This window comes from Sphaerodactylus townsendi, linkage group LG11 (genome assembly GCF_021028975.2).
Source record: "Sphaerodactylus townsendi isolate TG3544 linkage group LG11, MPM_Stown_v2.3, whole genome shotgun sequence".
In the NCBI taxonomy this organism is placed as follows: Eukaryota; Metazoa; Chordata; class Lepidosauria; order Squamata; family Sphaerodactylidae; genus Sphaerodactylus; species Sphaerodactylus townsendi.
In genome coordinates, this window is record NC_059435.1 from 43,486,691 (window position 1) to 43,514,118 (window position 27,428).

General features: G+C 42.4%; 1 protein-coding gene across 7 annotated transcripts; it reads left to right on the top strand.

The window, feature by feature from the left end:
- Window positions 1-1,800: 1,800 nt before the first annotated feature.
- TMEM196 (transmembrane protein 196) lies at window positions 1,801-26,970 on the top strand. Of its 7 annotated transcripts, none has more exons than XM_048511703.1 (6): window positions 1,801-2,599; window positions 18,844-18,900; window positions 19,813-20,067; window positions 23,837-23,910; window positions 25,081-25,162; window positions 26,279-26,970. In XM_048511703.1, the coding sequence occupies exons 1-6, from the start codon at window positions 2,435-2,437 to the stop codon at window positions 26,339-26,341; spliced, it is 696 nt and encodes a 231-aa protein (XP_048367660.1). In that variant the 5' UTR covers window positions 1,801-2,434; the 3' UTR covers window positions 26,342-26,970. The 7 variants fall into 7 exon arrangements, with proteins under 7 accessions (XP_048367660.1, XP_048367662.1, XP_048367663.1 ...); XM_048511705.1 differs by having other exon boundaries at window positions 25,084-25,162; XM_048511706.1 differs by having other exon boundaries at window positions 1,801-2,593.
- Window positions 26,971-27,428: the final 458 nt, after the last annotated feature.

Below are 27,428 nucleotides of genomic sequence, written 5' to 3' on the forward strand. Positions count from 1 at the left end.
GCTTTGAGACTGCTTTAAACTGAGCAGGCAGTGCAGAAATACCTTGTATGTTAAATATAAAAGGGCCTCTGATGCATTAGTATGGGTATCTGGATCATTCAAGAAGCCTGGATCCCTAAACTCTTTGTTGTGCTTCGTTTTCTTGACATCCCTTCTAGAACTTACCTAAGAAGCATACGAAGCACTGCATAGGGAAGGCAATACTTTCAGACTGTTCATATTAGCACTGAGGCCTAATTCTTACTGAGGAGGTGAATCTGAGTAGGCTGCTCCTCCATTAAAAAAGGTCTTCAAATCTCCATGTGTATAGAAAACTGGCATGCCACAGAGACAGTAGTCTCATAGAACATTGTTCCCATGTATGTTTGTCCCAGAAGACATTCCTTGCTTGGTTTTGTTTTGGTGTGCCCCTGTTGGCTCTTATGAACCCTCATTTGTTCATACTCAGCTTTTTATGTGTTTGCAGTGTCCACACACAGAGAGGAGCACAGGAATAAAGGAGGATGCATCAGGAAGCTGAAAGATGGATATGTTTATTTGTAGAAAGGGTCACAAATTACTTTCTGACTGCATTGGAGGGGGGCATTGGTGGAAGGTACAACCATCTCTTTCAAAAATGTATGTCCTTTCCTGGATACTTTGTGTCCAAGAAAGTATAAGTGGATACAGGTCAGTGAACCTTCTTTGGCAATGTCTGGTTTGAGGGCAATGCAAATCAGGCATGCTGTTATACTGGGCCATCCACAGGCAACAAAAGTGAACTAAGACTCAATATATCCCAGGGAAGGAAAACATTCAATAATGCAACTGGTAATGTGGCTTGTTTAAAATGTACTCATCTCTTCAAAGAACTTGGGGGAAAATCCACATTGTTAAAATAGTATCATTGTTTACCTTAGACAAATATCACTGGGACAAAAGGTCATTCACAGAAATTATCGTAAAACTGTGACATTTGTAAAAGGTGAGAGACTGAGCTCTCCAGTATAGAAATTACTTTTGTTCCTGCTGGGCGTCAGGTTAGCAGCATGAGTTACCTCTCCTTCATAGTATTATCCCTGGCATTTTAAAAAAAGAAATTACTTCAGAAATGGTTTCTAACTATCTTAAAGAAGCAATAATAAATGCACGGACTGACACTGTCCAAATATTGTCAAAATGGTTCAGTGCACCTGACACTTGCAAATCACTACATCTGGACATACCCCAAGAAAAGCCCAATTCCCTCCTCCCAATTGTTTCAAGTAATGCACCTGCCACAACCTTTTTGCTCTTTTCTTTCAAAGAGCAATAAAATCAGATTAGTTAGTATCAAGCTGAAATGATATCCCGTTTTTATTAACATATCAATGGGGGAGGGGAGAGAGAGGGGAATTGTTTGTTTTGCTATGAAAGTGTAGGCCATCAAAGAAGATTCCAAAGCTTGCCACCTGTATTCACTCAGGACCATGAAAAGGTATTCTCACACTTGCTGTGCAGACTCAGTTGCTAAAGAACACATCACAGGAATCCACCGTTTGCACGCTGGAGATGTGTACAAATATGCATGAGCTCTGGGGCTGCTGCTAGTCTAAACCTCTGCCTCTTTGGCTCAGGTTTACATACATAAACCTTCATTGGCATAAGATCCAAAAAAAGAGAGAAATCAATAGAAAACAGCTATATACTGGCTCAGCTTTGAACTCTCTTGCCTGAATGCTGCCTCTAGATCAATGCACAACTCTTTTGGGGGCTGGGCTTTCCCCTCTTGTGTCCCCTCCCTCCAGCCAACTCTCGGCGAGGTCATTCCAATGAGAGCGAAGGAAGCGATCAGACAAGGTCGACTTTCTCTCTCTCTCTCTCTTTTCTCTTCCTGGAGAAGACACCAGCTCTGTACGGAAGGAGCGTGGTGCGGAATTTAATCTGTCTTTGCCAGCCTGGAGGAGACGGAGACTTTATTATAACATCGGCGGGAAGAGGGACTCGCGCACACACCGGATGCTTGACCAGGGCCCTCAGCAAAACAGGATCGGTGCCGGCGCTTGGGAGCGCCGTGTGATCCGCAAGTGTCTGGAGACGCGCAGAGAGCGCCTTGGGGAGGCTCGAAGGCGTTCAGCACCTCGGACAGCTCGCCGCTGAGCCTTCATTCGCCCGAATCTGCGTGGTGGAGAGACGGGTCGGTTCCTTGCCGGGTTCCGGCGATCCCCAGGCGCCGAGTGCTGGGACGGAGGAGAGAGATCCACCGCCAGATTCATTCGCTGGACTCCTATTCGGGATCCTCAACCGGGCTGGATTCTCGTCGCCCGGATTGGAGCGAGACGGCACTCTCCACCTGCCTTCCCCCCGCGGCTACTAAAGCAGAGGCAAAAGTTTGCGAGGAGGGGCGAGCCCCCCTCGGAGGAGGCGAATGCTTTGCTTTCTTGGCTGATCGGGTAGGAACGATGACCGAGCGAGGATGTGCACCAGCAGCCACATCATCGGGAGCCTCTTGGTGCTCTCCGTGCTGGAGATAGGGCTGGGGGTCTCCAGCGTGGCCGTGGGGGCGGTCAGTTTCAGCCTGGCGTTTGCGAAGCATCCACCGCAGCTGGGAGACTATTCTCCGGTATGGAGCGGGGTGTGTGTACGTTAGCCATTTCACTCTCTCTTTAACTCTTTGATGATGATGATGTTCAGTCTGTGCTAATTCCAATTCTTTCACGCACCTCCCCCCCGCACCCGCTCCCATGCTTTCCACTCCAGCGTGCATGCTTTGTGCATTAGGGAGGTGTATGCTATAGAATGTAAGCTTCCCCAATGTCTTTTAGTGCAGAATCTTGAACTTGACTTGAACCATCTCGTATAACCCACCCCCAACCTTTTCTGCAACTCCAGATTGCAGAACACTTGGGCTCCTGAGCTTTTCAAGCATGGCATCTGCCAGGGAGGTCATTAGAAGTCTTTCCCTCACTCCACCTCAAACACACCACTGGACGGTGGCCTAGAGAGGCTGGTTTAGATGATGTCAAGGGTAGGTCTTCAGAGGGCAATTTCTTTTTCCAAAGAGAGAGAGAGAGAGAGAGAAATTGAGATGGGAGCTCTTGAAGCATGACATCATTTTCTTGTGGTCAAGAGCAACTGCATCTTTTAGTCAGGATTAGGTGAAACATGTGGGCAGGCTCTGTTAACATCCCAGCATGTTCACTTTTCATTTCGACAGACTCTTGCATCATTTGATTGGCATCTCTCATGGCTGCAAATCAAATGTCTCAACACAAAGGAGGGCATTTGTTTTTTCATTCTTTTTAATGGATGGTTTATTGAATTTACGTCATACCAATGGTTATTGGAATTCTTCAGACTTGCAGCAAGGCACTCTAGACCTAAATACTTTCTTTAAAACTCAGGCCTATTTGTTTTAGTGGAATTTATTGACCCTTAAATAGTACAGCCACGAGGAAGTTAAGCTTCTTTAATTCCCACTGAAATGAATGAGATGCCTCAGTGTTGTGTTTGGGCTTAGATATATACACCATCTTTTTTTATTGTGTCCCATGTGGTTAAGTCTGTGATGAACAGTAATGATCAGTCCAGTTACTGCTTTAAAGCAACCGTACCTTCTGTTAAAATCAATGGGGCAAGCTGGTTGAGGATTTCAGTTTGAAAATGAAAATGTATATGTATTACATTCTGAAATGCAAGGGATTTGTGTCTACATTTGCTTGCCACTAGGTCTAGTCTTATCAGAAGAGAAGGGTAATGCTGAATTATATCAGGTCAGAATCTTCTCCTTTCTTTCAAACGTATAGCTGAAAATATGATACAGAAAATGTTTATGCTTGCTTAATTTTTTATTTTAGATTCAACAGTCTTTTATTTAAATTTTTAGTTTGTACATGTGTATATATTTTGAGTTGCTCATGAAATCTGAAAAACCAATAAACTTTTTTTTCTTGAACAGCAGCCAAAATACCTATAGGTGATTTTGATACTGGGGAATCACCTTTTCACTCTCTCAATAGCTCAAGAATTTGTGCGTATGTGCATGCAGATCTTTGACTTTCAGAAGGAGATAATTTTGTCAAAGGGACTAGTGGGTGAAACTTTATCATTTGACTGGCAGTATGGAATAAAGAAAGTTGCTACTAACTATAGATAGTATGGAATATAGATAGTATGGAATAAAGAAAGAAACTACTAACTAAGAAGATACAAACAAATGCTGTCCTCTAGGAGTTGCACTGACCAGTAGCATTGGTGTTCTAGCAGAGAGAAAAAACAGTGTAAAGATTTTCTGGGTCTCCATGCCAGGTGTCTATGTTTGCATCCACATGGATTCCTAATTGTGTATGTCGCCTAGAATATAGCTTAGAACAGTGATACCCAACATAGTGCCCAGGGTGCCAAGCTACCTGTTTCCTGGCACTCACTAGCTTCTTTTCCAATGCAAACAGCCTCTTCTGGCATTCCTCCACTTCACTGGTGGAGTAAGTAGCTCAGAAAAAATCAGGAGGCATCCCTGTTGGAAAGGAAGTCTTCCATATGATGATGCTTACTTGGAACTTCCTAACATTGTTTTCTACAGTTGGAGGTCATCTTCTCAATGGCCTCTGCAGTCACTGGTTAATATGTGATCCTGGCCAGTATGTGACCTCATCAGTGTCCCAACATGCTTCCCAAAAATGACTGGTTGGAGAGAGGGCAGTTGCTTTATGAATCTGCCCTATTAATCGTTTCAAAGCAATGTAAGTCTGCACCATGGATATGTCAGTCTCCTTGACTATGTGATGTATGTTTGCTCTGAAAACTGACCCGTTAAGTTTAATGAGACATTATTTCAAATAGGAATGCTTGAGATGGCAGCATTAAATCAAACACTTTATCTTAACTGCTGTAGTTTCAATAATACTGAGTGGGAAAGATGAGGGAGAAAGAGATGAAATGAATTGCCAAACTTTTGGAGAGCACACCCATTACGAGAAAGCTCTATCAGTATGCACACTTCCTAAAATAGCATACCATAGAGATATAATTAAAGGCCTTTGACCCATTTTTGTCTTTAAATAACTGCAACTAGATAGAAGCCCAGTTTCACACATAAGGGGCTACAAGGAAGGTTACTATGGAAACCTTAACTCTGAATATCTTGTTCTAGGAGGATTTAAATCACACAAACATTTCATATATTGCCTCACTATCCACATGTACCTAATTAGGTGGACATGTTAAATATTTTTATTGCTGTAAGATGATTAATGCTGACATAACATATTTATTGCTGTAAGATGATTAATGCTGACAGCCAACATAACATATTTAAAGTTAGCACACAAGAAATCCAATCCTCATGTTATTTTAGCATGTGCAGTGGACCTTAATCTGGAGAACTGGGTTCAATTCCCCACTGTATGATGCCTGCTGAGTGACCTTGGCCCAGCCACAGTTCTCTCAGAACTCTCTCAGACCACATGGAGGCAGCCAATGAAGAATCACCTCTGAACCTCTCTTGCCTTGAAAACCCTACAGAGTTGCCATAAGCAGCTGCAATTTGATTGTACTTTCCTCCACAACCAAGCCCCAGTTACTTAAACCAAGAGTTCACCTTTCAGGCTTAGACTGATTTGTTGCCCCGCCTTTGACCTTCCCATAATTCTGAAAAGGTAATTATTTCATCATGAGCTTGCTGTTCAATACTGGCATCAATGGAAGTGCCCTATGAGCAACATTAAATCTACTAAAAGATTATTATTTTGATTTTTGGACCTAATGTTTACAAACTGGGAACATATTATGAGGCACAGGTGCACTGCAAGTATTGTGCATACTCTAAATACTTATTATTAACTAGCGGGGCCCGGCCATGTGTTGCTGTGGCAATTGTCCTTCTCATCATAGTCTGCAACCCACACAGATGTCCATGCAGGTCCAATGATCCGCAGCATAGCCTTTTGGGGTGGTCAAATGGAATCCCTCATTCCCTTTTCAATTCACATTGTTATATGGTGGTGTCTTGTTTTTTTAGTATAAGGTAACCCTTTCGATTGCACAACGGAACTGTCCAGAGTGCGAATCCCGCTGTCCATGAGGCTGGTTGACATGCACAGTCCTGGCTTGGGGAAGGCAGAACTGGGGCAAGGAGGCTATCCCAGTCAGGCAGCAGAGGCAGGGTGGTGAGGCGCTCAGATCGAGGCCAGCTCCCTGGGTTCTTAAAGGGCCATGTGCAAAAGAAGCGGAGCTGGTAGTGTTGGTTCACCCCCACCCCGCGGATTTTCTTAGAAGAAAAAGGCAAACTCCAGCTCGCTTTTAGTAAAAGAGAGCTGTGGCGAATATGGGTGAGGAAGTGGGTAAGTAGTGGTTGGATGTGAGGGAGGGCAGAGTGAGGTGTGTGAGGATAAGCTGGATGTGTATTGTGTGGTAGCAGTGGGTGAGGCACAGAGAGTGAAAGTTACCTGCGTGTGAGGGGGGGAATCCCACCTGACGCCTCACACGGCAAAGTGTGTATGTGTTTCACTTCCACTCGTTTTACCTACCAGTATTACCTATTTACTGTTTTAACTGCTCATCTCTGGCCATCTGCGCAAACATTCTAAGCCCTCATCCCAAGCCCTCAGGCCACAGACAGACAGGCTGCATGAACATTCTAAGGGTGACAGTTAAACACAAACAGTTTCATGGCCTGGTGCACCAGGAAAAAGACGTTTTACCTGGCTCAGGTATGGACTTTTGGCGATTTGAAGGTCTGATTACCTGCCCACAACAGGGAGGTATGTCATGTGAAAATTTGGGGGCGATCCGTCCAGCCGTTTCGGCGTTAGGGAGTGACTAACAAAGTCACTGTTAGCTTTATAGATAGATAGATAGATAGATAGATAGATAGATAGATAGATAGATAGATAGATAGATAGATAGATAGATAGATAGATAGATAGATAGATAGATAGATAGATAGATAGATAGATAGATAGATAGATAGATAGATAGATAGATAGATAGATAGATAGATAGATAGATAGATAGATAGATACTCTCTCCAAAAATGCGATGGACAAATCCCATCACTTTAAATATTCCACTCAGACACCTGGCTGGACCAAGATCTCTCAATGTTGGTGCCATTAGTTTGGAAGAAATACATCATTATATTATCAAATTTTTCTGTGCTACTGAAGGGACTCGAAGTTTGGTTTTACAAAATAAAGAAATTATTTGATATCTGATATCTAATAGGAACCTAGAACACACAAATCACATTAATTGCTCCATAACCTTGTTCAGATATTTATATTCTGCTTTTCTTTTTAATTGTTTTCCTGTCCTCCATTTTGCCCTTAAAATAACATCCCTATGATGTAAGTTAGGCTTAGAGACAGTAACTGGTCCAATGTCATCCCTCAAGTTTCTACAGAAGAGTGAATGATTTGAACATGGATCTCCCAGATACTAGTCTGACATTCTAATGATGATACCACACTGACACTCTGTGTCAGGAATAACTTTAGTGCAACACTTTTTAATGCTTGGGCAAGGGTAAGCAGAACTTAGAAACATCAGTTGAAACTATAGTACAATACCAGCTCAGTACAGGTACTGAAGGCAGGTATTTCCCCAAGCACTTGCTACTGGAGATCTTTTAACTGGAGATGCCAAGGATTGAACTGGGACCTTCTCTTTGCAAACCATGTGCCATTTCACAGACCTACACCCTATCATCTGTGAAGTCACAGAGAATAGCTGTTTAGTGTCAACTATGATCAACCACAACACATTAGTGTTGGTGGAAAGTGCCATCACATCACACTGACTTATGATGACTCTGCAGGGTTTTCAAGCCAAGAGATGAACAGAGGCTGTTGGCCACTGCCTGCCCATGTATAGTAACCTTAACTTTCTCAGTTGTCTTCTATTCAAACACATATCAGGGCTGATCCTGTATCATTTCCAAGATCTCACAGGATCAGGCTAGCCTGGACCATCCAGGCCAAAGCAAGGCATTAATACAGAGTTCAAATCCAAAAAGATGCCATGGACTTTTCTTGGGTCCTTGGAATGGGGTGATTGTACTAACGATAAATGTGCCACTGTGGTCTTTCCTGGATTAAAACCACAATTCTCAACATCTTTGACAAGAAAGAATAAGAGAAAAAAAGTCATGCTCTGTCTTTCTAATACTGCCTTTCTGAGGTCAACAATTTCAGCTGATTAGAAAACAGCCTCTATGAAGGCAAAAAAGTATTGAAGGCTGAGTCTAGCCATATGGGCACAACTGCAGACTAATTATTTAATCTGATGGGTTTTGCCTCTTTTTTCGCAGTTGTTTGTAAATGTGTTTGTTCTCCCAGCTATGGAAGAAACCAAGGTGTTTAAATGATGCTAGCTCTGATGCCAATCAAGACAGCCATTCCATTTTGAGAGTTTTCTGCCTGTATGGCTCATCACAGTCATACAGTGTCGACTGTAATTAGTCTCCAGTGGTAAATAGAAACACAGTGAGGTTTTGTTTTTTAAATCCACTGCTCTAATGGAATCATCTGGTTCGCCATAGAAACAGCATGGCCAATCACAGGAGTGTGTGGAACACACAGACACACAGTGTTAGCAGAATGACAACATGCATACAAAAAGCTGTTACACACAGACACATACGTGCACAGAGAAATACAAAATCACACAGAAAGCATAAGAATAGAAGTGTAATGCTATTTAAAAACAATCTCCCCCCCCCCAATCTTGCACATCATGTATAACTTTGCTGTCAGATTCTCTCTTTCTTCAGTGTGTAACTTCTCAAAGGAGATGTGGTTGAGCTGAAAACAGCCTCCAAGCTATATTCTTGGATCAAGAAGCTCTTTAATTTAAAATGTGTGGATGGGAAGCTATAATTAACTAACTGCTATTGGGAAGTCACACTGTTGCACTAGGACACTAGGAGCAGCAGTGGATTAGTGGTTAAGAGCAGCTATACTCTAATCTGGAGGAACCGGGTTTAATTCCCCCCTCTGCCACCTGAGCTGTGGAGGCTTATCTGGGGAATTCAGATTAGCCTGTGCACTCCAACACACACCATCTGGGTGACCTTGGGCTAGTCACAGTTCTTCTGAGCTCTTTCAGCCCCACCCACCTCACAGGGTGTTTATTGTGGGGGGGGGGGAGGGAAAGGAGTTTGCAAACCCCTTTGAGTCTCCTATAGGAAAGAAAGAGGTGATATAAATCCAACTCTTCTTCTTCTTCTTATGTAATCCGTCTTCACTTTACATGTCTCAGGCTAAGCCCTGGCACTGAAAATAAATTCTGGAGTTGAGTCCTGTGGTTTTTCACCCCTGGTATATTACACATGGCAACATCCTATGTGAGGACACTGCTATTTTCAGTTTACATTGCAGTGGTTCTTGGCTTTAAGATGTTTTAAAACTTATAATGGATATTTTAATTGAGGTGTTAGAAATAAGAATATCAAGAAATCAATGGTATTTTCATTTCATGTCAGTGACACACATTTCCAGGTACAACTGCATCCCTTCCCCTGCGATGGAGTGAAATCCACAGGAATTGCACTCCTTGCCCAAGGGAACCCCCTCCCCCTTTCAGGCACAGTTCCCCCTTTCAGTTCCTGTGGGAAAATGTCTTCCACATTAGAGATCACATTTATAGTCTAATAACTGGGTCTGTGCTTTTCCTATGTATTGGAACCAAGCTTGCAAGTTCATAGCTGGCAAAGAGGGAAGACAAAGGGGATGAATCATCAATCCCCCAAGTCATCAATCTTTCAAGCACCAAGACCTCCAGTAAAATGCGAATGGCTCTGGCTGGGGTGAAACAAAGGTTTACCATTTAATATCTCTACTAGATGGTCACACCTACAAGAAAGAGAGTGAGGAAACCATAATGCTGGATTGTAGCTCTTCTGTGTGGGTCTGGAACTTGAGGACTGTCCCCAAGGAAAGGCCATCAATTCTGAGGACATGACGAAGTTATCTTGGTCTTACTCTTACACTAACTCTTGGCTCTAGCCATGAAGAACTAAGCATTTACAAAGGAATGACATCTTCACCAGATGTTGAAGGACAATAGAGAGAAGTATGAAAACTAATGTAATGGAGGATTTTAAATGCTGCAACTTCAAGAGATACTAGCCTGTGTTAATTCAGCATTGTTAAGTAAGTATAAGGTTTGGGTTTAGCAGACTTCATGTTTTCATAATATCTTTCTGATTCTTGCTCAACCTCAACCTGGTACAGATTATGCATTCTTTTCTTATTTATCATATTTTGTCTAATGCCTGATTCCTGTACCCACACCATGTCTATTTGGTAGTACTTTCCAAAGAGTGGTAAAAGAGGGGCAGAAGTTCAGCTCATAATTCCTAAGGCACACAAGCACAAAAGTGTGATTGATTGACCCACACTAGCTAGCATGAGCAGAGTGGGAGACGTGACCACAAGGTGGCACCTTTAAACAGCAACACAGCTGGAAATACAAATATTTACAATAGAGGATACTGACTGATTACACACTGATTTAGTCTCCTTTGTGTTCAGTGTACATCCCCTTTGGGATAGATTCTTGGTTTTGAACCCTCTGCAGAATTCACCATGCTCTCAGATCAGATTCTCCCTGCTGTTTCTGAGACCAGTTAGTGCAACCTTTCATGGGAAAGTGGAAGGAGAATAAGGGGAATCAACATGTGTTTCGCTTCCTTTGGATTTCCTTGCTCCTCCCAGTTTCCTCTGCCCACATACAGCAGTTCCTCCCAATCAGTCTGAACAAAGGAGAGGGGGGCAAGAGACAACCGATGGCTTGGCTTCACTGTGGACACTTCACAGCAGGAGAATTCTGGTCAAACAAAAAACCATGGGAAAAACTCACTATGACACACACAGCCATGTGGTAAGCCCTGCATTAATTAAAGCCCACTCTTTCATATTTGTATTGTCAAAGGCTTTTATGGCCAGAATCAACTGGTTTTTGAGGGTTTTCTGGGCTGTAGCCATGGTCCGGTAGTCTCAGCTTCTACGTTTTGCCCGCATCTATGGCTGACATCTTCAGAGGCATGTCATAGTCAAATGTTTTTCTCTTCATGACAGCGAATGGAGTGTTTTGTGTAGTTTGATATTTGTTTTTTCCACTTCAAAGGTGGGAGGATGAGGTGTATTTGCATGTGTTTGGTGGAATTCATTTGCAGTTACATTTGAATGTGTCTTGGTGGTCTGAATGTGTGCAATCTCAGAAACTGGAGTGAAGAAAGATGATGGGGGTGGGAGGGAAGGATTTTGTAGTATCTGGTGGATTGTTGAGTGGTGTGTGAAAAATCTCCTGAGTTTTGGTGTTTTTTTAGTATTGGTAGCCAGGTCTTGTTGATTACAGTTTCTGTGTTTGTGAATTTCAGTTGCTTCCTTGTGTGGTCTGATACAGCAGCTGTTGGAGTTGTCAATCATTTCTGTGTCTTCAAATAAGATCCCATGTCTTCTGTGTCTTTAAATAAGATCTAACCCTGGCTTGGGTTAGAGCATGTTCAGCTACTCTGATTTCTCGAGTGGGTGTAGTCTGCAGTGCCTTTCATGCTCTTCTATCTTGTCAGAATGTGTGTTTGATCATCCCTGCATTTGTCTTTCATATTTGTTGGTGTCTGTGGTTACTGTACAGAGAGCAGTTGATATCCCCGGAATAAGGACAAGGGTAGTCTCACCAAGTGGGAAATGGCATGGCTGGGGGACTTTCCAAGCTCCCAGACAAGTGGAAGTGGAGCTTATATGATTGTGTCTTTCATTGTCCCCATTTCACTGACTATGAAAAGTTCTTTGCAGAGCAGGTACTTATGAGTTATCATTCTTACCTACTTTTGTTCCCCATTTCATTTCTAGTTCTGATGATCCTTTGCTGTTTTCTCTTTTTCCCTTCCCCCTCCCCTTCCTCTGACCAGCTTACTATCACTGTACAAGGTTTCAAGGGTACTATCAGGATTTTTTAATAAAATGGAGATTTTTGAAGATAAATGTAGGTATAATTTCTATATAGTATGATTTAAATCGATGAATGTTAATATTAGCCACCCTGAGCCTGACCTTAGTAAAAAAAAAAGCAGGATAAAAATGTTAAAAAATTAAAAATTAAACAAATAAGAGTGAAATTTTCTGAGATGGTCAAGCGACAATCTAGATTTACAGGCAGGCCGATTATACACTGGTGCTCTGCTTCACAGTGAGAGTACATTTCCTTTGGGGCATGAAATTTCACTGCAGGCACACTCACACTTATGGCCAGTGGTGTAACTAGGCAAACTGGAGCCCTGGGCAAAACCTGAGTTTGATGCCCCCCCCAGGCACATGCCCAATGCACCGCGCACCCCCCCTTGTAGCTACGCCCAGTGGCGTATCTAGGCAAACTGGAGTTTGGAGCCCCTCATGGGCAGCCACCCTCCCCCACTGTGACCAAGCAATGATTTTTACACCAGGTTGTTTCAAAGTCACCATCACATTATAGAACATGCCCCAACTCACAAATCTGAGCACAGCAATAAGCCATGCCACACAGCAGAAATAATTTTTTGAAAACATTTCCAAAATGCTTTCAAAATGTTTTATTACTGCTGTGAAAACATTTTATGGTGTTGTATCCAGTACCCTCAATTGGGGGAAACAGCATCACTTTCAATGTTTCAAAGGAGAATCTGGGCTCCCTAGTTTAAACAAGTGATGCTGGAATCCACCCCCAAACAGCATCATTTTCAATGGTGTTTAAACTAGGGAGCCCAGATTCTCCTTTTAAATCCACCTTAAAGGGAGAATCTGGGGTTCCCAGTTTAAACAACATTGGAAGTGATGCTATTTTGGGGTTGATTCTCCCCCACCCTGAAACAGCATTACTTGCAATGTTTAAACTGGGGACCTCAGATTCTCCCTTTAAATCCATGTCAAAGGCGGGGGGATTTAAAAGGAAAATCTGGGGAAATTTGGGATGTGCCTGCTGGCAGGGGTGCAATTGTTAAGCTAGCAGCACCAAAATTTAAGGGTATCTTTAGGAGACATTCCTAATGATACCAACCAGGTTTGGTGAAGTTTGGTTCAGGGGGTCCAAAGTTATGGACCCTCAAAGGTGTAGCCCCCATCTTCTGTTAGCTCCCATTGGAAACAATGGATGATGGGGCACCCCCTTTGGGAGTCCATAGCTTTGGACCCCATGGACCAAACTTCACAAAACCTGTGTGGTATCAGTAAAAGGTTCTCCTGATGATACCTCCCAGGTTTGGTCAAGTTTGGTTCAGGGGGTCCAAAGTTATCGACCCTCAAAGGTGTAGCCTCATCTCCTATTAGCTCCCATTGGAAACAATGGGGGATGGGGCACCCACTTTGGGAGTCCATAACTTTGGACTCCCTGAACCAAACCTCACCAAACCTGGGTGATAGCATCAGGAGAGTTTCCCGAAACATCCCTGAAATTTTGGTGCTGCTAGCCTAAAAGCTGCGCCCTCTGCAGGCCAAAAATGAAAAAACACTGAAAATACAAAAAATCCCACAAACAAACCTGCCCCCCACAGGGCTGCGCCCAGGGCAACTGCCCACTTTGCCCAATGGGAGGAACGCCTCTGCTTATGGCACAGAAGATTCGAGAAGCCCTGTGGTTCCTGAGAGTCGGGAAGCCCCTATGTTTTCCCTCACTTCAGGGATTTTGCTTCTTCCTGTCTTCCCCCACCAAGCACACACACACACACACACTCCCCCACACACTTATAATGAGCCTGTGCAATTGGTGATATGAAAAATATTGATATGAAATTTAAAGGGCTAAAAAAAAGCTGGCGATCTTGTGATGGACAGGGAGAGACCTGGAAGTGGGTAAAGGAAGCTGTGCAAGCAGGCAATGGGGCACCTCCTTTTGTGTATATAAAGAAATGTGAGGAGACCCCACTGCAAATGCACTGTAGAGCAAGGAGTGTCATGGAAAGTGTTTCATGCATAATGGGCCACAGACTAGGATGACAAGGTTTGGGATTTTTTTTCTTTTTTTGCAAAGATGAAGCATGTGGGGAGCATGGATGAATTCTCTGCCCTCCACAGTACCAAGATATACTATGTTTCATTCAATAGTTTTATTTCAATCTGGCTGATTTTCCATATTGGAGCCAGTCTGGTTTGGGGGGCTGCTTAACAAGATGTAAGATAGAGGTAGGTAGAATGGGGGACAAGATGTAAGATGGAGACTTGTTTAAATATGAGCCCCTTCCCCCCTACACATGAACCGAAGGAGCTGCCTGTCTTTCCCCCCTCCTGAGACTAATAGTACATCTATGATTTGTATTTGAGAAAAGATGGACTCCTGTTTTTTTATGAATTGAAAGACTTCTGCTCTTGAATCAATTGTTCTCTCACACATGATGAAATGATATGATCATTCCTCATCACTGATTCACATCTCGTCTCTCTGTTTTCTGCTACTGGGTGTATGTGATGCTTTATTCAATCAGTGTTTGTGTGATATATATTACACACACACACACACACATATATATACAATATATATAAAGCCCTTTGCTGATTATCTGCTGGGCAGATGGGCTGCCTGTTGCTAGGGTAGTAATTCCAGACTCTGCTTCCCTCATTCCTTCAATGTTTCCTACTTGCTATGGAATACAAGTGAAGTTTTCCCCTCTGAGTACTGAGGGTGAGAGACTGATTGGCAGTGCTTAGAGATCATGAAGGGAGGGATAAACAGTGGGTTCTGTCCATCTCTGCTCCCCACCACAATCTGAACTGCAGACATGTGCAAGCGAATCTGTGCTCATATAAAATCAGCGCAGTGATTGGTGGGAAATACTAACGGTGTACACAGTTAACACAATCAGAATGATCATGCTTGGTGGAAGGACAATATCTGTATCCCCTGCTGAGTCCCCCTCTCCCGGCTTCCCCTCTCACAGTCTGAGAAATCAAAACCAGAGATCAAGCTCCAGAATATTTGTCAGCAAGAAATGCTTCCACCCATTCTAAAGTGTCTAAAAGAATATGCTCAGAACTGGAGCATTGCCTCCCTGTTTATGAATGGATGCTATGAATTGGTTGGATCCTCACTGGTAAATTTTTGACCTCCCCTTCCATTACTGTACTGGCACTACTACAGTCTGGGCCTATGGTGGAGCCCTTTTACTAAAAACAAATACAAAATCAGTTTAGGAGAGGAAGGATCAGCCAATGGGAGGACATCTGTTTGGCATGCAGAGGTTTCCATGTCCAATCCTTGGCATCTCTAGTTAAAAAGGAATATGCAGTAGATGATGAGAAAGACTTCTGTGTGAGACCCAGAGATCTGCTGCTTCTCAGAGGGGATGATATTGACCTTGGCGGCCTGACTCAGTATAAAGGAGGGTCATGTGTCTGAGTGCATGGGGCATAATGGAAAAAGGAGAAACAAAGAATAATAGGGAGAATTAAGTCAAGGGTACCGGCAGAACTGTTAACATGGCAGATTGGTATTTCTGCCACTTCTACAGAAATTTCTGATGACTCATTTCTGAAATTAGTTTAAAAAGAAAGATTGGAGAGAGGGCGAGTGCCATTTCCATTTATGGTGTCTGTCAAAATAAAATCACCTCCTTTTTGTTCTCTGAATCTCTCTCTCCTAACTAAACTTGTCAAAATCTGGATGCATATGCATAATAGCCATGATACAGTCCCATGTGACTGACATTCTATGCTTGCACCCAGTCCACATCCAGCTGCCACTGTGTCTGACAGAGAAAAAAAGACCCCAGTATACATGACTGAAGTGTTGCACAGTGGAACTATACCTACCATCCCTTTCCTCATCCCCTCGGAATGCATTCAAGGTTGTTGCAAAATAACCTTGATGCATATGGAATGCACCTACAGAGATCCATACATGCAATAAGACTCTGGCACACACAAAGCCTGCATTTCCATAGTCTGTATGTGCACAGCCTTTTCTACAAATTATGCAAGTGAAGCTGGTGGCATGACCCTGTATCTCCTTCGAGACTTATTGACTGTCAATAAGCGTAGAGTCCTCAATGTCTTTCTTAGATATTTATTTAATATCAACTGCTTCCAGCATGATCCTGTGCTTGTTGACTTATAAGAAAATCCCACTACATCTAATGGGACTTAGGCTAATCAACACATGTTCTATGATCGGTGTTATGAGTCATTCCTTGGATACTGAGGGCCAGAGCTGGCTGCTCACAAGAAAATGCAGACAGCAGAGCCAGCTCCAAGCCCTTTCCTGCAAGCCAAGGCAGAACGTGATGCTGTCCAGCTGGGAGGGCCATCAGGAATCTCAGAAGAACCAAATAATGAGTCTTCTGCTCAGAGGAGGCAAAGGTACAGGCTACAGCTGCAGGGACAAAGGAGAAGTGCTTGCATTGCTGCTAGGTATGACAGAAGGCCAGTGGCGTAGGGGGGGAATGGTGCCTGGGGCAAAATGGCACCTGGGCCCCACCCCCACAGCACCCCCACGTGGTGGGGAGAAGTGTACCAGTTTGCGGCTAGAATGTTAGACTGGGATCTGGGAGACCCAAGTTCAACACACACACCCCTCTTCCATGACAGCTTGCTGAGTGGTCTGGGACCAGGCACTTTCTCTCAGCATAGAAGAAGAAGAAGAGTTTGGATTTTTGACCCCCCTTTCTCTCCTGTAAAAGATTCAAATGGGCTTACACTCTCCTTTCCCTCCGCCCCCAATAAATACACTGTGAGGCAGGTGGGGCTGAGAGAGCACTGAAGAACTAGCCCAAGGTCACCTGGCTGGCATATGTTGGAGTTCACAAGCTAATGTAATTCACCAGATAAACCTCCATGGCTCAAGTGGCACAGCAGGGAATCAAACACAGTTCTCTAGATTAGAGTGAACCAGCTCTAAACCACTAACCTACCTTGCAGATTTGCTGTTGTGAGGATAAAAAAAAGATGAGGCACATATGATGTGGTAGGCAGAGGCGTACTGACTGTGCCTTTCAGTCATGTGGGAAGCGCCGGAGTAGACATGAATTAAGTCAAGGGTACCGGCAGAACTGTTAACGTGGCAGATTGGTATTTCTGCCACTTCTACAGAAATTTCTGATGACTCATTTCTGAAATTAGTTTAAAAAGAGAGATTGGAGAGAGGGCAAGTTCCATTTTCATTTATGGTGTCTGCCAAAATAAAACCACCCCCTTTTTGTTCTCTGAATCTCTCCTCAGTTTATTCTCTAGCTAAACTTGTCAAAATCTGGATGCAGATGCATAATAGCCATGATACATTCTATGCTTGCACCCAGTCCACATCCAGCTGCCACTGTGTCTGACAGAGAAAAAACGACCCCAGTATACATGACTTGTTGCACTGATGCACAGTGGGACTATACCTACCATCCATTCATCCAGAAATTCAACATCACATTCCAATTCCAAAGCTGCACCTCACACCACATAATTTCACTTCACTGAATGAATCAGTGCTGCAAGGCTACTATATTGCACTGAAAGGAAGATGGCACTCCTGGGTGGGGGAGGGGAATACTTTTCTTTTCAAGTACAGTTTCTGTGCTTCGGAGAATGCTCAGATGTGGATGTGGCTAAAGTATGCAAAAGTGATCTGAGGAAACAGTTGTCTTTGATGTAGTCCTGACCCGGGACTCCTGGGATTTGAGTTGATAGATACAATCAACCCACTTTGAAGCTATCTAAACTTTCGGTTTTTGGGTTATGTTACACTGGAAATAGAACTGAACATTTTAGAAAACAACGAACTATGCTGAATTTCCCCAGTTTAACATAGTTGCACTTGATGCAGTCCTATCTTGAAGTATAAGCACTGGGTTGGGGGGGGGGAGTTTTATGCAGATTTGGTGTGCGCATTTGGTGTGGTTCTATTGTTCAAAACATGCAACAGAAGAAAGACTCCTTATTACAATTGAAATGCCCACTTTTAGGTTTTGACGTTTCTTTTTTTTTTTTAATTGAATGTTTTGGATTCTGAAATGTAGCATTCAGTCAACTTTTTCATAGTACTACTGTTGCTGCTTCTGCTTCATGACAATAATTGTCACTGGTGCCTTTGCAAGTCTGAACTGAGTCAAAATGAGTTTCAAGAGCCTTACTTTGAGGAAGAGGAAAACTAGGAAAGCCAAGGGAGACAGACAAGAATTAATTTAAGAATTATTTAATTTTAAATAAGCATAAATGCTCTAGAGTGGTTAATATTTATTATTTCATATCAGAAAAGCTCCTTTTAAAATGAAATAAAATGGGCTTTAGATGGGGGAGCAGGGGAAAAGGGTGCTGGCAGGAGAGGGCTGTTCCCCCCTTGTTTTCCAAGCCCTGTGGAATGTGGGAAACAGGCAAGGGGCCCCAATCCTAGCTAAACCCCCCATGGAGGATTGGGCTGTTTCCCTCCCCTCCTTGTTTTCCAAGCCCTGCATGGCTTGGGAAACAGGGAAGGGGGTGGGGGGACAATCCTTTGTGCTTCTCCCCCCACCTTACCTCCCAAGGCCTGCAGGTGACAGGTCTTGGGAAGGCAGGTGGTGGGTTGGAATGCGAGGGATGCACTTCCAACCAATGGGAGTCCTGCGCACCCATTGGCTGGGGATTCCTTGTCAGGCATTCCAAACCCTTAGCAAATTATGTATAAGGATATGTACTCAGGAATGGACTTGCAAAGGTATGGAAGTCTGAAATAATGCAATAGCAACAAGGCTAATAGCATGCCTGCCCCATGTTCCCTTAATTATACAGTATGTATAAAATTGCTTTCCTGTGAAAGAGTAACTTCATCATCTAGATCCAAACATTTCTGAAACAATTAATATGCTGTGACTGCTTGCATTGCTTTATAATACAACAGAGTGTTATTTACTGATCTAGACCTTCAGCATTAAAATTATTCATCTTCTTGTCTTCACAGTTTCTGCTTTGTGGAGCATGTGGAATACTGTGTGCCAAAAAAAAATCAGGACTTGTCGTAAGTTTTCAAATGACCTGCAATATGTACCAGTAATAAAATATGTACCAGCAATAAAAAGAAAGTACCTGTCTCTCTAGCATAACCCCACAGGGAGCTCAGAAAATGGACAGGGCAGGATATGCAGTCCTCCACACTGGTCCTGCCATAATCCCTTTTGGGAAATGGTAGGGAACTGCTGTAGACTGAACTCTTCCTATTCTTGTGGGACCAAAAGTATTAAAACTGCACAAATGACACTTCCCCTCCCCACAAATAGCCTAATTCTAGTGAAGCCAAATTGACTACACCTCTTTGCCTTCATCTTTTACCAATCATGACACAGGTTCCCATTGGCAGACATAGACCCCTCCCACCAAGTTTCTGCCCTGAATTGCTTCCTCCATTAAAAGAATCCTGTTCAAGGTATTTTAGCAAGCTTAGTGAGTCTTCTATCATACTATACTTTCCAGTTCAAACCAAACATCTATTTGAAATATCTATCAGTAAAATTATGGGAGAGGACTCAGCGGTGGGATTCAAATAATTTAACAACTGGTTCTAGTGGTGGGATTCAAATAATTTTAGAACTGGTTGTTTACAAGCACCATTTTAACAACCAGGTCTGCTGAAGTGGTGCGAACATGCTAAATCCCACCACTGAGAGGATTATACCATATTTATAACTTCATGCATGAATCAACTGCTATTGTGTGACCTTTGGCAGGTCACCACAGGTACCTGCCCAAGTGACTAAGTCATAGTAATCTGCCTATGCTGGCCTTCTGTGGTGACTGGGTGAACAAAGTAGCAGATAGTTCTACATAATGGTTAGCATCTGCTTGTTCATACATGGTTTTGTTTCATAGACATCTGTGTTGTTTCTCCTCCAGATCACCTTGTGCTAATGTGATCTGTCATGTTTCCTACCAGATGATCCTTTTTTCAGCCTGCTGTATCTGTGGACTCATTGGCGGAATATTAAACTTCCAGTTCCTTCGTGCACTGACAAAGAAATCCACGGCTCTCTACCCATTGCATCTTACATCCATGTCCCTGGCCTGCATCGGGATTGGGGGCTGCACCCTTTCATCATGGCTCACTTGCCGGCTCGCCAGCTATGAGCAAAGGCGAATGTTTTCAGAACGAGAGCACTCGCTGCACCATTCCCATGAAATGGCTGAGAAAGTAAGTTAGCATAATTTCCTGATTTGTTATGTTTCTTCTCAAACAACTCAGTGCTATAATATATTCCAGTGGCAGCTGGGGAATTCAGTTTTCAGAGACAAGTAACAGGAAAATGAAATACTGCTGTGCTGTATATGTTTCATTCTGTTATAGAAAGCTATTTTTAGATACTTTAGTATCTTTTTGCAGTACACCCATTTCGACAAAATACATCCATTATCTGCAATGTTCCATTGTATAACTTCTCTAAGCGTTTTGCCGCTAAATATAGACCTTCATAAAGAATGGAAAGGCTGATTAATTAATGGGCCATTCTGAATATGCCTCTTTGCATGAAAGTATTAAATTCCATTCTGTCCTCTGCTAAATTGTTTGCAAAGTAGGGGCTTATTCACAGATTCAAATTATACAGAAAGTAAAGTGACACAATAAGCAGTGTTATCTATTGTTGGATTGTACCACTTCATGCTGCAAGCAGAGGAATAGGGGATAGACAGTATCTTTTCCCCATTTTTGCTTCATTTCTATACATTTTATTTTTTGTTTTTTTAAAATAAATGATTACATTTATTCATTTTCTCCCTATTTGTTTTAAAGGGAGACAGATTTCAGAAGGAAATATACAAAAACCTGTAACTTCTTGCTTACCTTCCAGGTCGGTTGAAATGCTCAGGCATTGAAACTCTCACCAAATTAATCTTTCGCCACCAATCACAGTGACAGAAGGTCCCCCTTTTTACAGAGTGATTGAATTATACTGACAAAATTGGCTTGAAGCTCCGAGGAGCTGTATGTTACTGAAATTATCCCTCTTTGGTAGGCAATTAAAAGTTTTCACTAGCAGGAATTCCTGGCAAGGACGTAGGTAAGGGGTGGGTTCATGGGTTCAAACCTCACCCCCACCCCATTACATGTCCGGCTTGCTTGAAAGCACAGGCATACCAGAGGTAAATGCCGCCCAGATACAAATTGTCTCCAGGCACTCTGCTCCCTGCTTGGAACTGGGGCTCTGCCCCCGCCCCCGCTGCCCTCCCCCACTGGCTGGGCCAGAAGAGACTGCTGTCCCTGGCCTTGGAAAGCTGCTTTTATAAGCACTGAGGCCAGGGGGCAGGGCTCGGGGGAAGGGCCATGCCCCCACCCACCCCTGGGGCATGGCCACACCTCCCCAAGTCCCACCCCCTGCCTAATGACTATTGGGGGCACTGAACCCACCCCATAAAAAATCTATACCTACATCATTGACTGGGTCTGTGAAGACTATCAACCAAACAAATCCTACTCTTTCTAGGTCATTCAACCTTGTCAGGATAAGATCCATTTAACTTTGATTAGGGTCATCAATATGTCTCCAGTGGAAGTAAATAATCTCAACCTTCCATTAATGTGGTAGTGGGGCCTTTATTGACCAACCCATCTCTAGCAAAGGATAAACTGGCCAATTATAGGATAGTGTCAAATTTCCCTAAATGATACTTATGCCTATGATCCATTCCAACTTGTTTTTAGAGAGACTGGGTAACAATCTTAGATGCACTGGAAGATCATCTCTGTTGGCAGATGGATCAGAACATATTTTCTCTACTGAACCAATTAAATCCTATTAAATCTATTGGCTGCCTTTGATATGGAGGATCCTTTCATTCTATTACATTAATTGGAAAGAGGGAGTATAGATACGAGACTCAAATTGTTTTGGTCTTTTTAAACAAAGAATGTTTCCATCAGAGACAAAGTCAGCTGCATGGCCATTTAAATGCAGTGTTTTGTAAGACTGCATATCCACGTTGTTTAACATCCATTATGGGATATTCACTGAGATAATCTGAAATCATCAATTTGCTGATGATATCCTATATTTCATTAACTTACAGAGTTCAGTCAATATGAAAATGACACCTTGTATTAAAGCAATTGTACCCCCTGATTTGTTTCTAGGTTCAGTTCAAAACTCTTCACAACTGGGGACATTTTATCATTTATGGTGGACCTGTAAAAAAAAAAGCTAAGAAATTTTGGGTATTAATACACTTAGTAGTTTAAATTATTTTATAGATTAATATACAAGTGAAACTAGAGGCTTTTCTTTTGGGACTCACAGAGAGATATCTGGAAAGAACCCATGGAAGTTTGTTTAATGTATGACAACAGCAGCCAAAATATTATATGCGCAAAAATGGAAAACTCCATCTATACCTGTAATAGAAGAATGATTGGTGAAGTTGTTTGAGTTGGTCGAGACAGCTAAACTCACTTTGTTGTTAAGAGAAAAAAAATTATCTAACATTTTGGATAATTGGAAACTGTGAATAGACTTTTTGGGTAAATCAGAAAAAAAATGAGTTGATGCTTTCCAAGACCAAGTAGTAACATCTTCATATGTTAATATTTAGTGCAGTCGAATTTGGGAGCCCTTTTGTTAAATATTGTTTGTGTTTGTTTTCACCCCTCTTCTGCGTTTGTAATAGTTTTAAATCCTAATAAATTTTATTCAATCATATATATCCCTTCACAACTTAGGGTACTTTTATCTGAATGGCTGGTTTATCTGGCAGGAACCTGTGCACCCTTTTCAATCGGCACGCTGTATCCTGATAAGTGCCCTTTCCCAAAGCTACCTTGACTTTTTATTGAAAGAAATCAAGGCCTTCCCACTGCTGCTCCCTTTTTTTTGAATGGCCTCCTGGAGGCTGTGTACCAGGCTTCTAGGTGCAGAGAGAATGGGAACTGTGCCCGGGGCATGCATGCACCCTGTGCCCCTGCCATGCCATGCCCGCCTGCCCACACCATGCCCCGGAACTCCCCCACCATGACCCCACACCGGCGCATGCCCAGTGCGTTGCACACACACCTTCCCCCTTGGCGCTACACCACTGCCAGGCTCCACTCTTTACTTTTTAGAAAGGGCTGTCAACATTTGCTTTTCCAGATAATGTTTTGGTGACATGCTCTTTCTCTTAAACTTTGAGATGTGTGGGCCGCAAAGGCATGATTATTGCTTGTAGCTTGCTGATTTTGTTTGATGTTTTTGAACTCTATTGTTAGCTGCCTCGGTCCTCAGGAGAGAATGGTTTATAATTCTTGTTTGAATAAACAAATGTCTGACCCTCTATAGACAGCAGGCACAGTTACCCTGCGAACAGAGGGGCACATCTGGAATACCGAGAAGGCAGGCAAGAGAACAGAAATCAGGCTGTGACTTTTATTTGTCGCTCCAAGAAAGGTAGACAGTATTACAGCTTGATTTTTGCATCTAGAGTGCCAGGTCAGGGTCACATATATTAAGAAACATCTGGGTTTTTTTTCCTATTTGTGGTGATGACAGTTAGACATGTCCTTGGAGAAGATTCATAAGGCAATAAAAATGCACACCTAGTTCTGCTAGATAGGCACTAGGACCCAAGCAGAACATTCTCAAACAAAGGTGGTTCAGCATGTGGCGAATGAAGTTACAAGTCTACTTAGATCTTTTGGTGCAAAAGGGTATCATGAGGAATCAAAATGTGCCCCTCTCCCCTAAATAAATTAGTTCCTCAGGGAGAAGGTTCTAGTGCCATTTCTTCACAGAGATGGCAGATTTGAATATAGGATGTTATTGAGCAATGGGATCATTGAAACATCTGTTCCAAACTTTCTCACTGACCTATTGCTACATCTTTACTTTACAACAAAGTGATCTTTATACATTTTGATACTGATATAGCATCAAGCAAATGCATATGTTTCTGGTTATTATGTTTCTGGTTATTTATAACTGTTATATTTATATTAGAGATTGAGGGGGTTTGAAATAACCGACCTGCCCAGCTGCCCGGTGATCCCCCCGACACCAGAGTTGCCTCCCAGGTATGCTGAATTCTAGGGAGTGATGATGTCCTCATGTTGTCACTCCAGGAAGTTCTACTTTTTAGACAAATACATAATCAGATCTTGGTTGATTATTTGAGCGCACCACCAGAAATCTTCAGTTGTGAATGGCACTTAAAAATTTACATAATTAGGGGTTAACGTTTGGAAACTTGTTCTTCATTTAAAATATTGCTCCAAGTTGTAAGCATCCAAATGATCTGTGTTGGATGTACCCATCATCTAAAGTTACACCTTTTCTACTAGCTCTTTCATGCCTTAGGCAGACTGGGTTAGATCCAAAGATTCCTTTCTCCTTGCTCCACAAGAGGGAAACATAATGGAAAGGAATGCTCAGATCCAACCCACCCTGTGCATAAACTAATTGATGGCTGTCATGTCATGAATAACATTTAAAATTAAAGAAACAATTGCCAACGTTCTTACTGAATTGGGAGCACCATTCAAATAAAGACATTCATACCATTCAAATAATTACATTAATAAGAACACTCTTAAGAATTCAAATTTTTGCTCACTAGGTAACAAAGGCAGCAAAATGATGAATAAATGTTATATTGAACTTTTCTCACCATCCTTAATTTGTCCATTCTCATCCTACTCCTGTGAGGTAGGCTGTTAGGAGTCTGTTTACACAATCTGACCACATTTTAATCTAATTTCAAACCAGGATTTGTTTAAGTAATGCAAAGGTGTACCTGAGATTGAAACAAGGAAGATAACGCATATCAGGAACTGTTTCCCTTTCTGTGGCATAATGTCATGATGAATTGTAACATGGTACCTAGAGATGGTGGTACTCATGAGCACAGTGAAATCATTGTAACCTGAAATTGACCCAAGGAACAACATGCAAGTGCAAGGCTAAAATACTCCAGTAGAATTCTTGGAACTAGAAATGAAGCCAGGGGAAAAATTCCAGCTATGGCTATCACCTCTGTTATCTTTCTCTTTCTGATTATGTAAACAAGCTCTATGATTCCAGTTTTACAAATGGAAAAATGTAAGCTGAGATAGTGACTTGGGTGGACCAAAGAATTACTAAGCCCACCTCCAATATCTGACTGAATAAGCTTTCATGAGCAACATCCACAGGCTGTTTAATGGGTGATGGGATTGGGAGTTTACTGATTCTACTCTGTTTCCCAGCAGACAGGTGTCTACTTCACCAAACCCTCCTTTCAACCGACATTATCTGGCACCCTTTCTGGAAATCCTAGCCGAGACCAAGGTATAAATTATTCACTGAAATTCAACTGTCATCTCTTTCATAATTAGAGCATATGAACTATATCTTCTTTATGACATCTGAAATGGTAGAATTAGGACTGGACTTGCAAGGAAGAGTTGCTTAGGGAAACCATTTCTAGAGCTGCTTGACAAAGGTGAAAACTTCATTAGCTGGACTGCCTTGTCCAAGTGTTATTTGCTGCCTAGGCTCATCAGTGAATGAAAGAGCAACCAAGGGCCAGATCCTTTTTGGAGGCATGCAGCAACCAGGGAAAGGATCCAAACAGAAATAGAAATGCGGACCCAAGTTTGGGGTGAGATCCTCATAGGTGAACCTGTCACAACCTAGAGAGAATTTGCACCACAAGAACTATCATAATGGGAGAAAGTCAAGCAAAAGTTCCAGTCAAGAATTCAGAAATGCAAGGAAAGACTAGATAAAGCTTAACAAGCCGTGGTGGGGCACCTACCAAGCCACCAAACCTTAAGATCTGGTGCAGGGCTGCAGGAGATGATCCTGATTAGTATTTTGCCTCATGCTGGAATGGCTAAAGTTGGTCCTTGTAATGTAATTCCATCTGGTGCTTGGAGGATGCATGCCTCCAGCGTTCTCATGAAATCACCATTCATAATAACCAGCCTTACATCATAGTGTAAGTATCTAAACATATCAACCCCATCCCAAATGCTGGACAGGGCCAGGGTTGCCAACCTCCAGGTGGTGACTGGAGATCTCCCAGAATTACAACTAATCTCCAGATATCAATTACCTGGATAAAATGACCACTTTGGGAGGTGGACTGTATGGCATTGTATTCCATGGAAGTCCCTCCCTTCCCCTCCCCAACCCGCACTCTCCTCCGGCTCCACTCCTAAAATCTCCAGATATTTCCCAATTCAGAGCTGGTAACCCTACACAGGGTGGTTATTGCAGAGGGGTGTGTGTGTGTGTGTGTGTGTGTGTGTGTGTGTGTGTGTGTGTGTGGGTGTGTGTGTGTGTGTGTGTGTGTGTGTGTGTGTGTGTGTGTGTGTGGACATATTGCAGACCTTACATAGCTATGCATCAAATTGACACAAAATGACATTTAATTTTAATTAGTGGTTTCAATTCTTACAGGAAGTGAAAGACAACATGAGCAATGGAGGACCTCATTTAATCTATAAAGGAAGTGCATACTAAAAGATTCGCTATGTTATGGGACAACTATTTTCAAGGTTCTGTTTATGGGGGAAAATGTTGATGCCAGCAGCTTTGAAAGAAGGGACAAAATGAAGCTGAGCTTTGATCTGCAATACAATTTTAAAAATGGCACAGTGGCATCCCATTTCAGTTGGTTCTGTGGATTTCCTTTTCTATATTCTAGAGATATTTTACTGCATATTTGAAAGATAAGCAGAAATTACTACTTCGCTAATTTTCTTTGTTGGTCCAAATAATTTTTCATAGTTCTTCGGAACTGTTTGGAACCAACTTTGTGGACTCTTACTCTCCTGGTGACTTTTAGAAACCCTTGGCCAACACATGACAATGGAGGGGGTTCAAAGGCTAGATTGCACAATAGTAAGAATGAAAGACTTGCCTTTCAGATACAGAGACGAATGAATGAATTATGAGCATGCTACAATCACACTGATGTCTTTGTTTTGAAAGACAGAATGCTTCAAGGATGCCATAAGTCAAAATTTGAACAATGCCTTGCTGTAAAGAAACTGTAAATATTTAAAAAAGAAAATGTAAATATTTCCAATTTGTGAAGTATATTTCATAACTTGTTCATAAAAGATGTCAAATAAAATGATACCTTTAAAACGCAATAATTTCTGTTGTTATCCTCTTAAATCAATATGGGAAAATGTTCTTTACATATCCCCATTCTGATGGCTCAGAAGGCATGAAGGGGTTTCTTCCTCCCTCACTCCTCCAATACACCCTACTAGAGTTTCAGACAACAAGCTGGTCAGAGTCAAAGCTCCCGTCGTCAGATACACGTGACATCTGGAAGGTTTATCAGATTAGTCAGTGTGATCAGGTCAATCTATCAGGTCCTTTATAGTCGCAGCATTTTCATTTTAGTTTTGTTCTTGGTACCTTGCTCATGGTTCCTTGATCCAGTTTTGGACCTTTGATTCTGTACTGGTCTTATGGGTCAGACATGCTGTCTATCCATACTTGATCTTGGCAAGAATGGGAGTGGAGGGTGAAGGACTTCACCAGAAGGGTAACATCTAGTAAACTGAAACAATGTTATTACAGTGTAATTACAGTG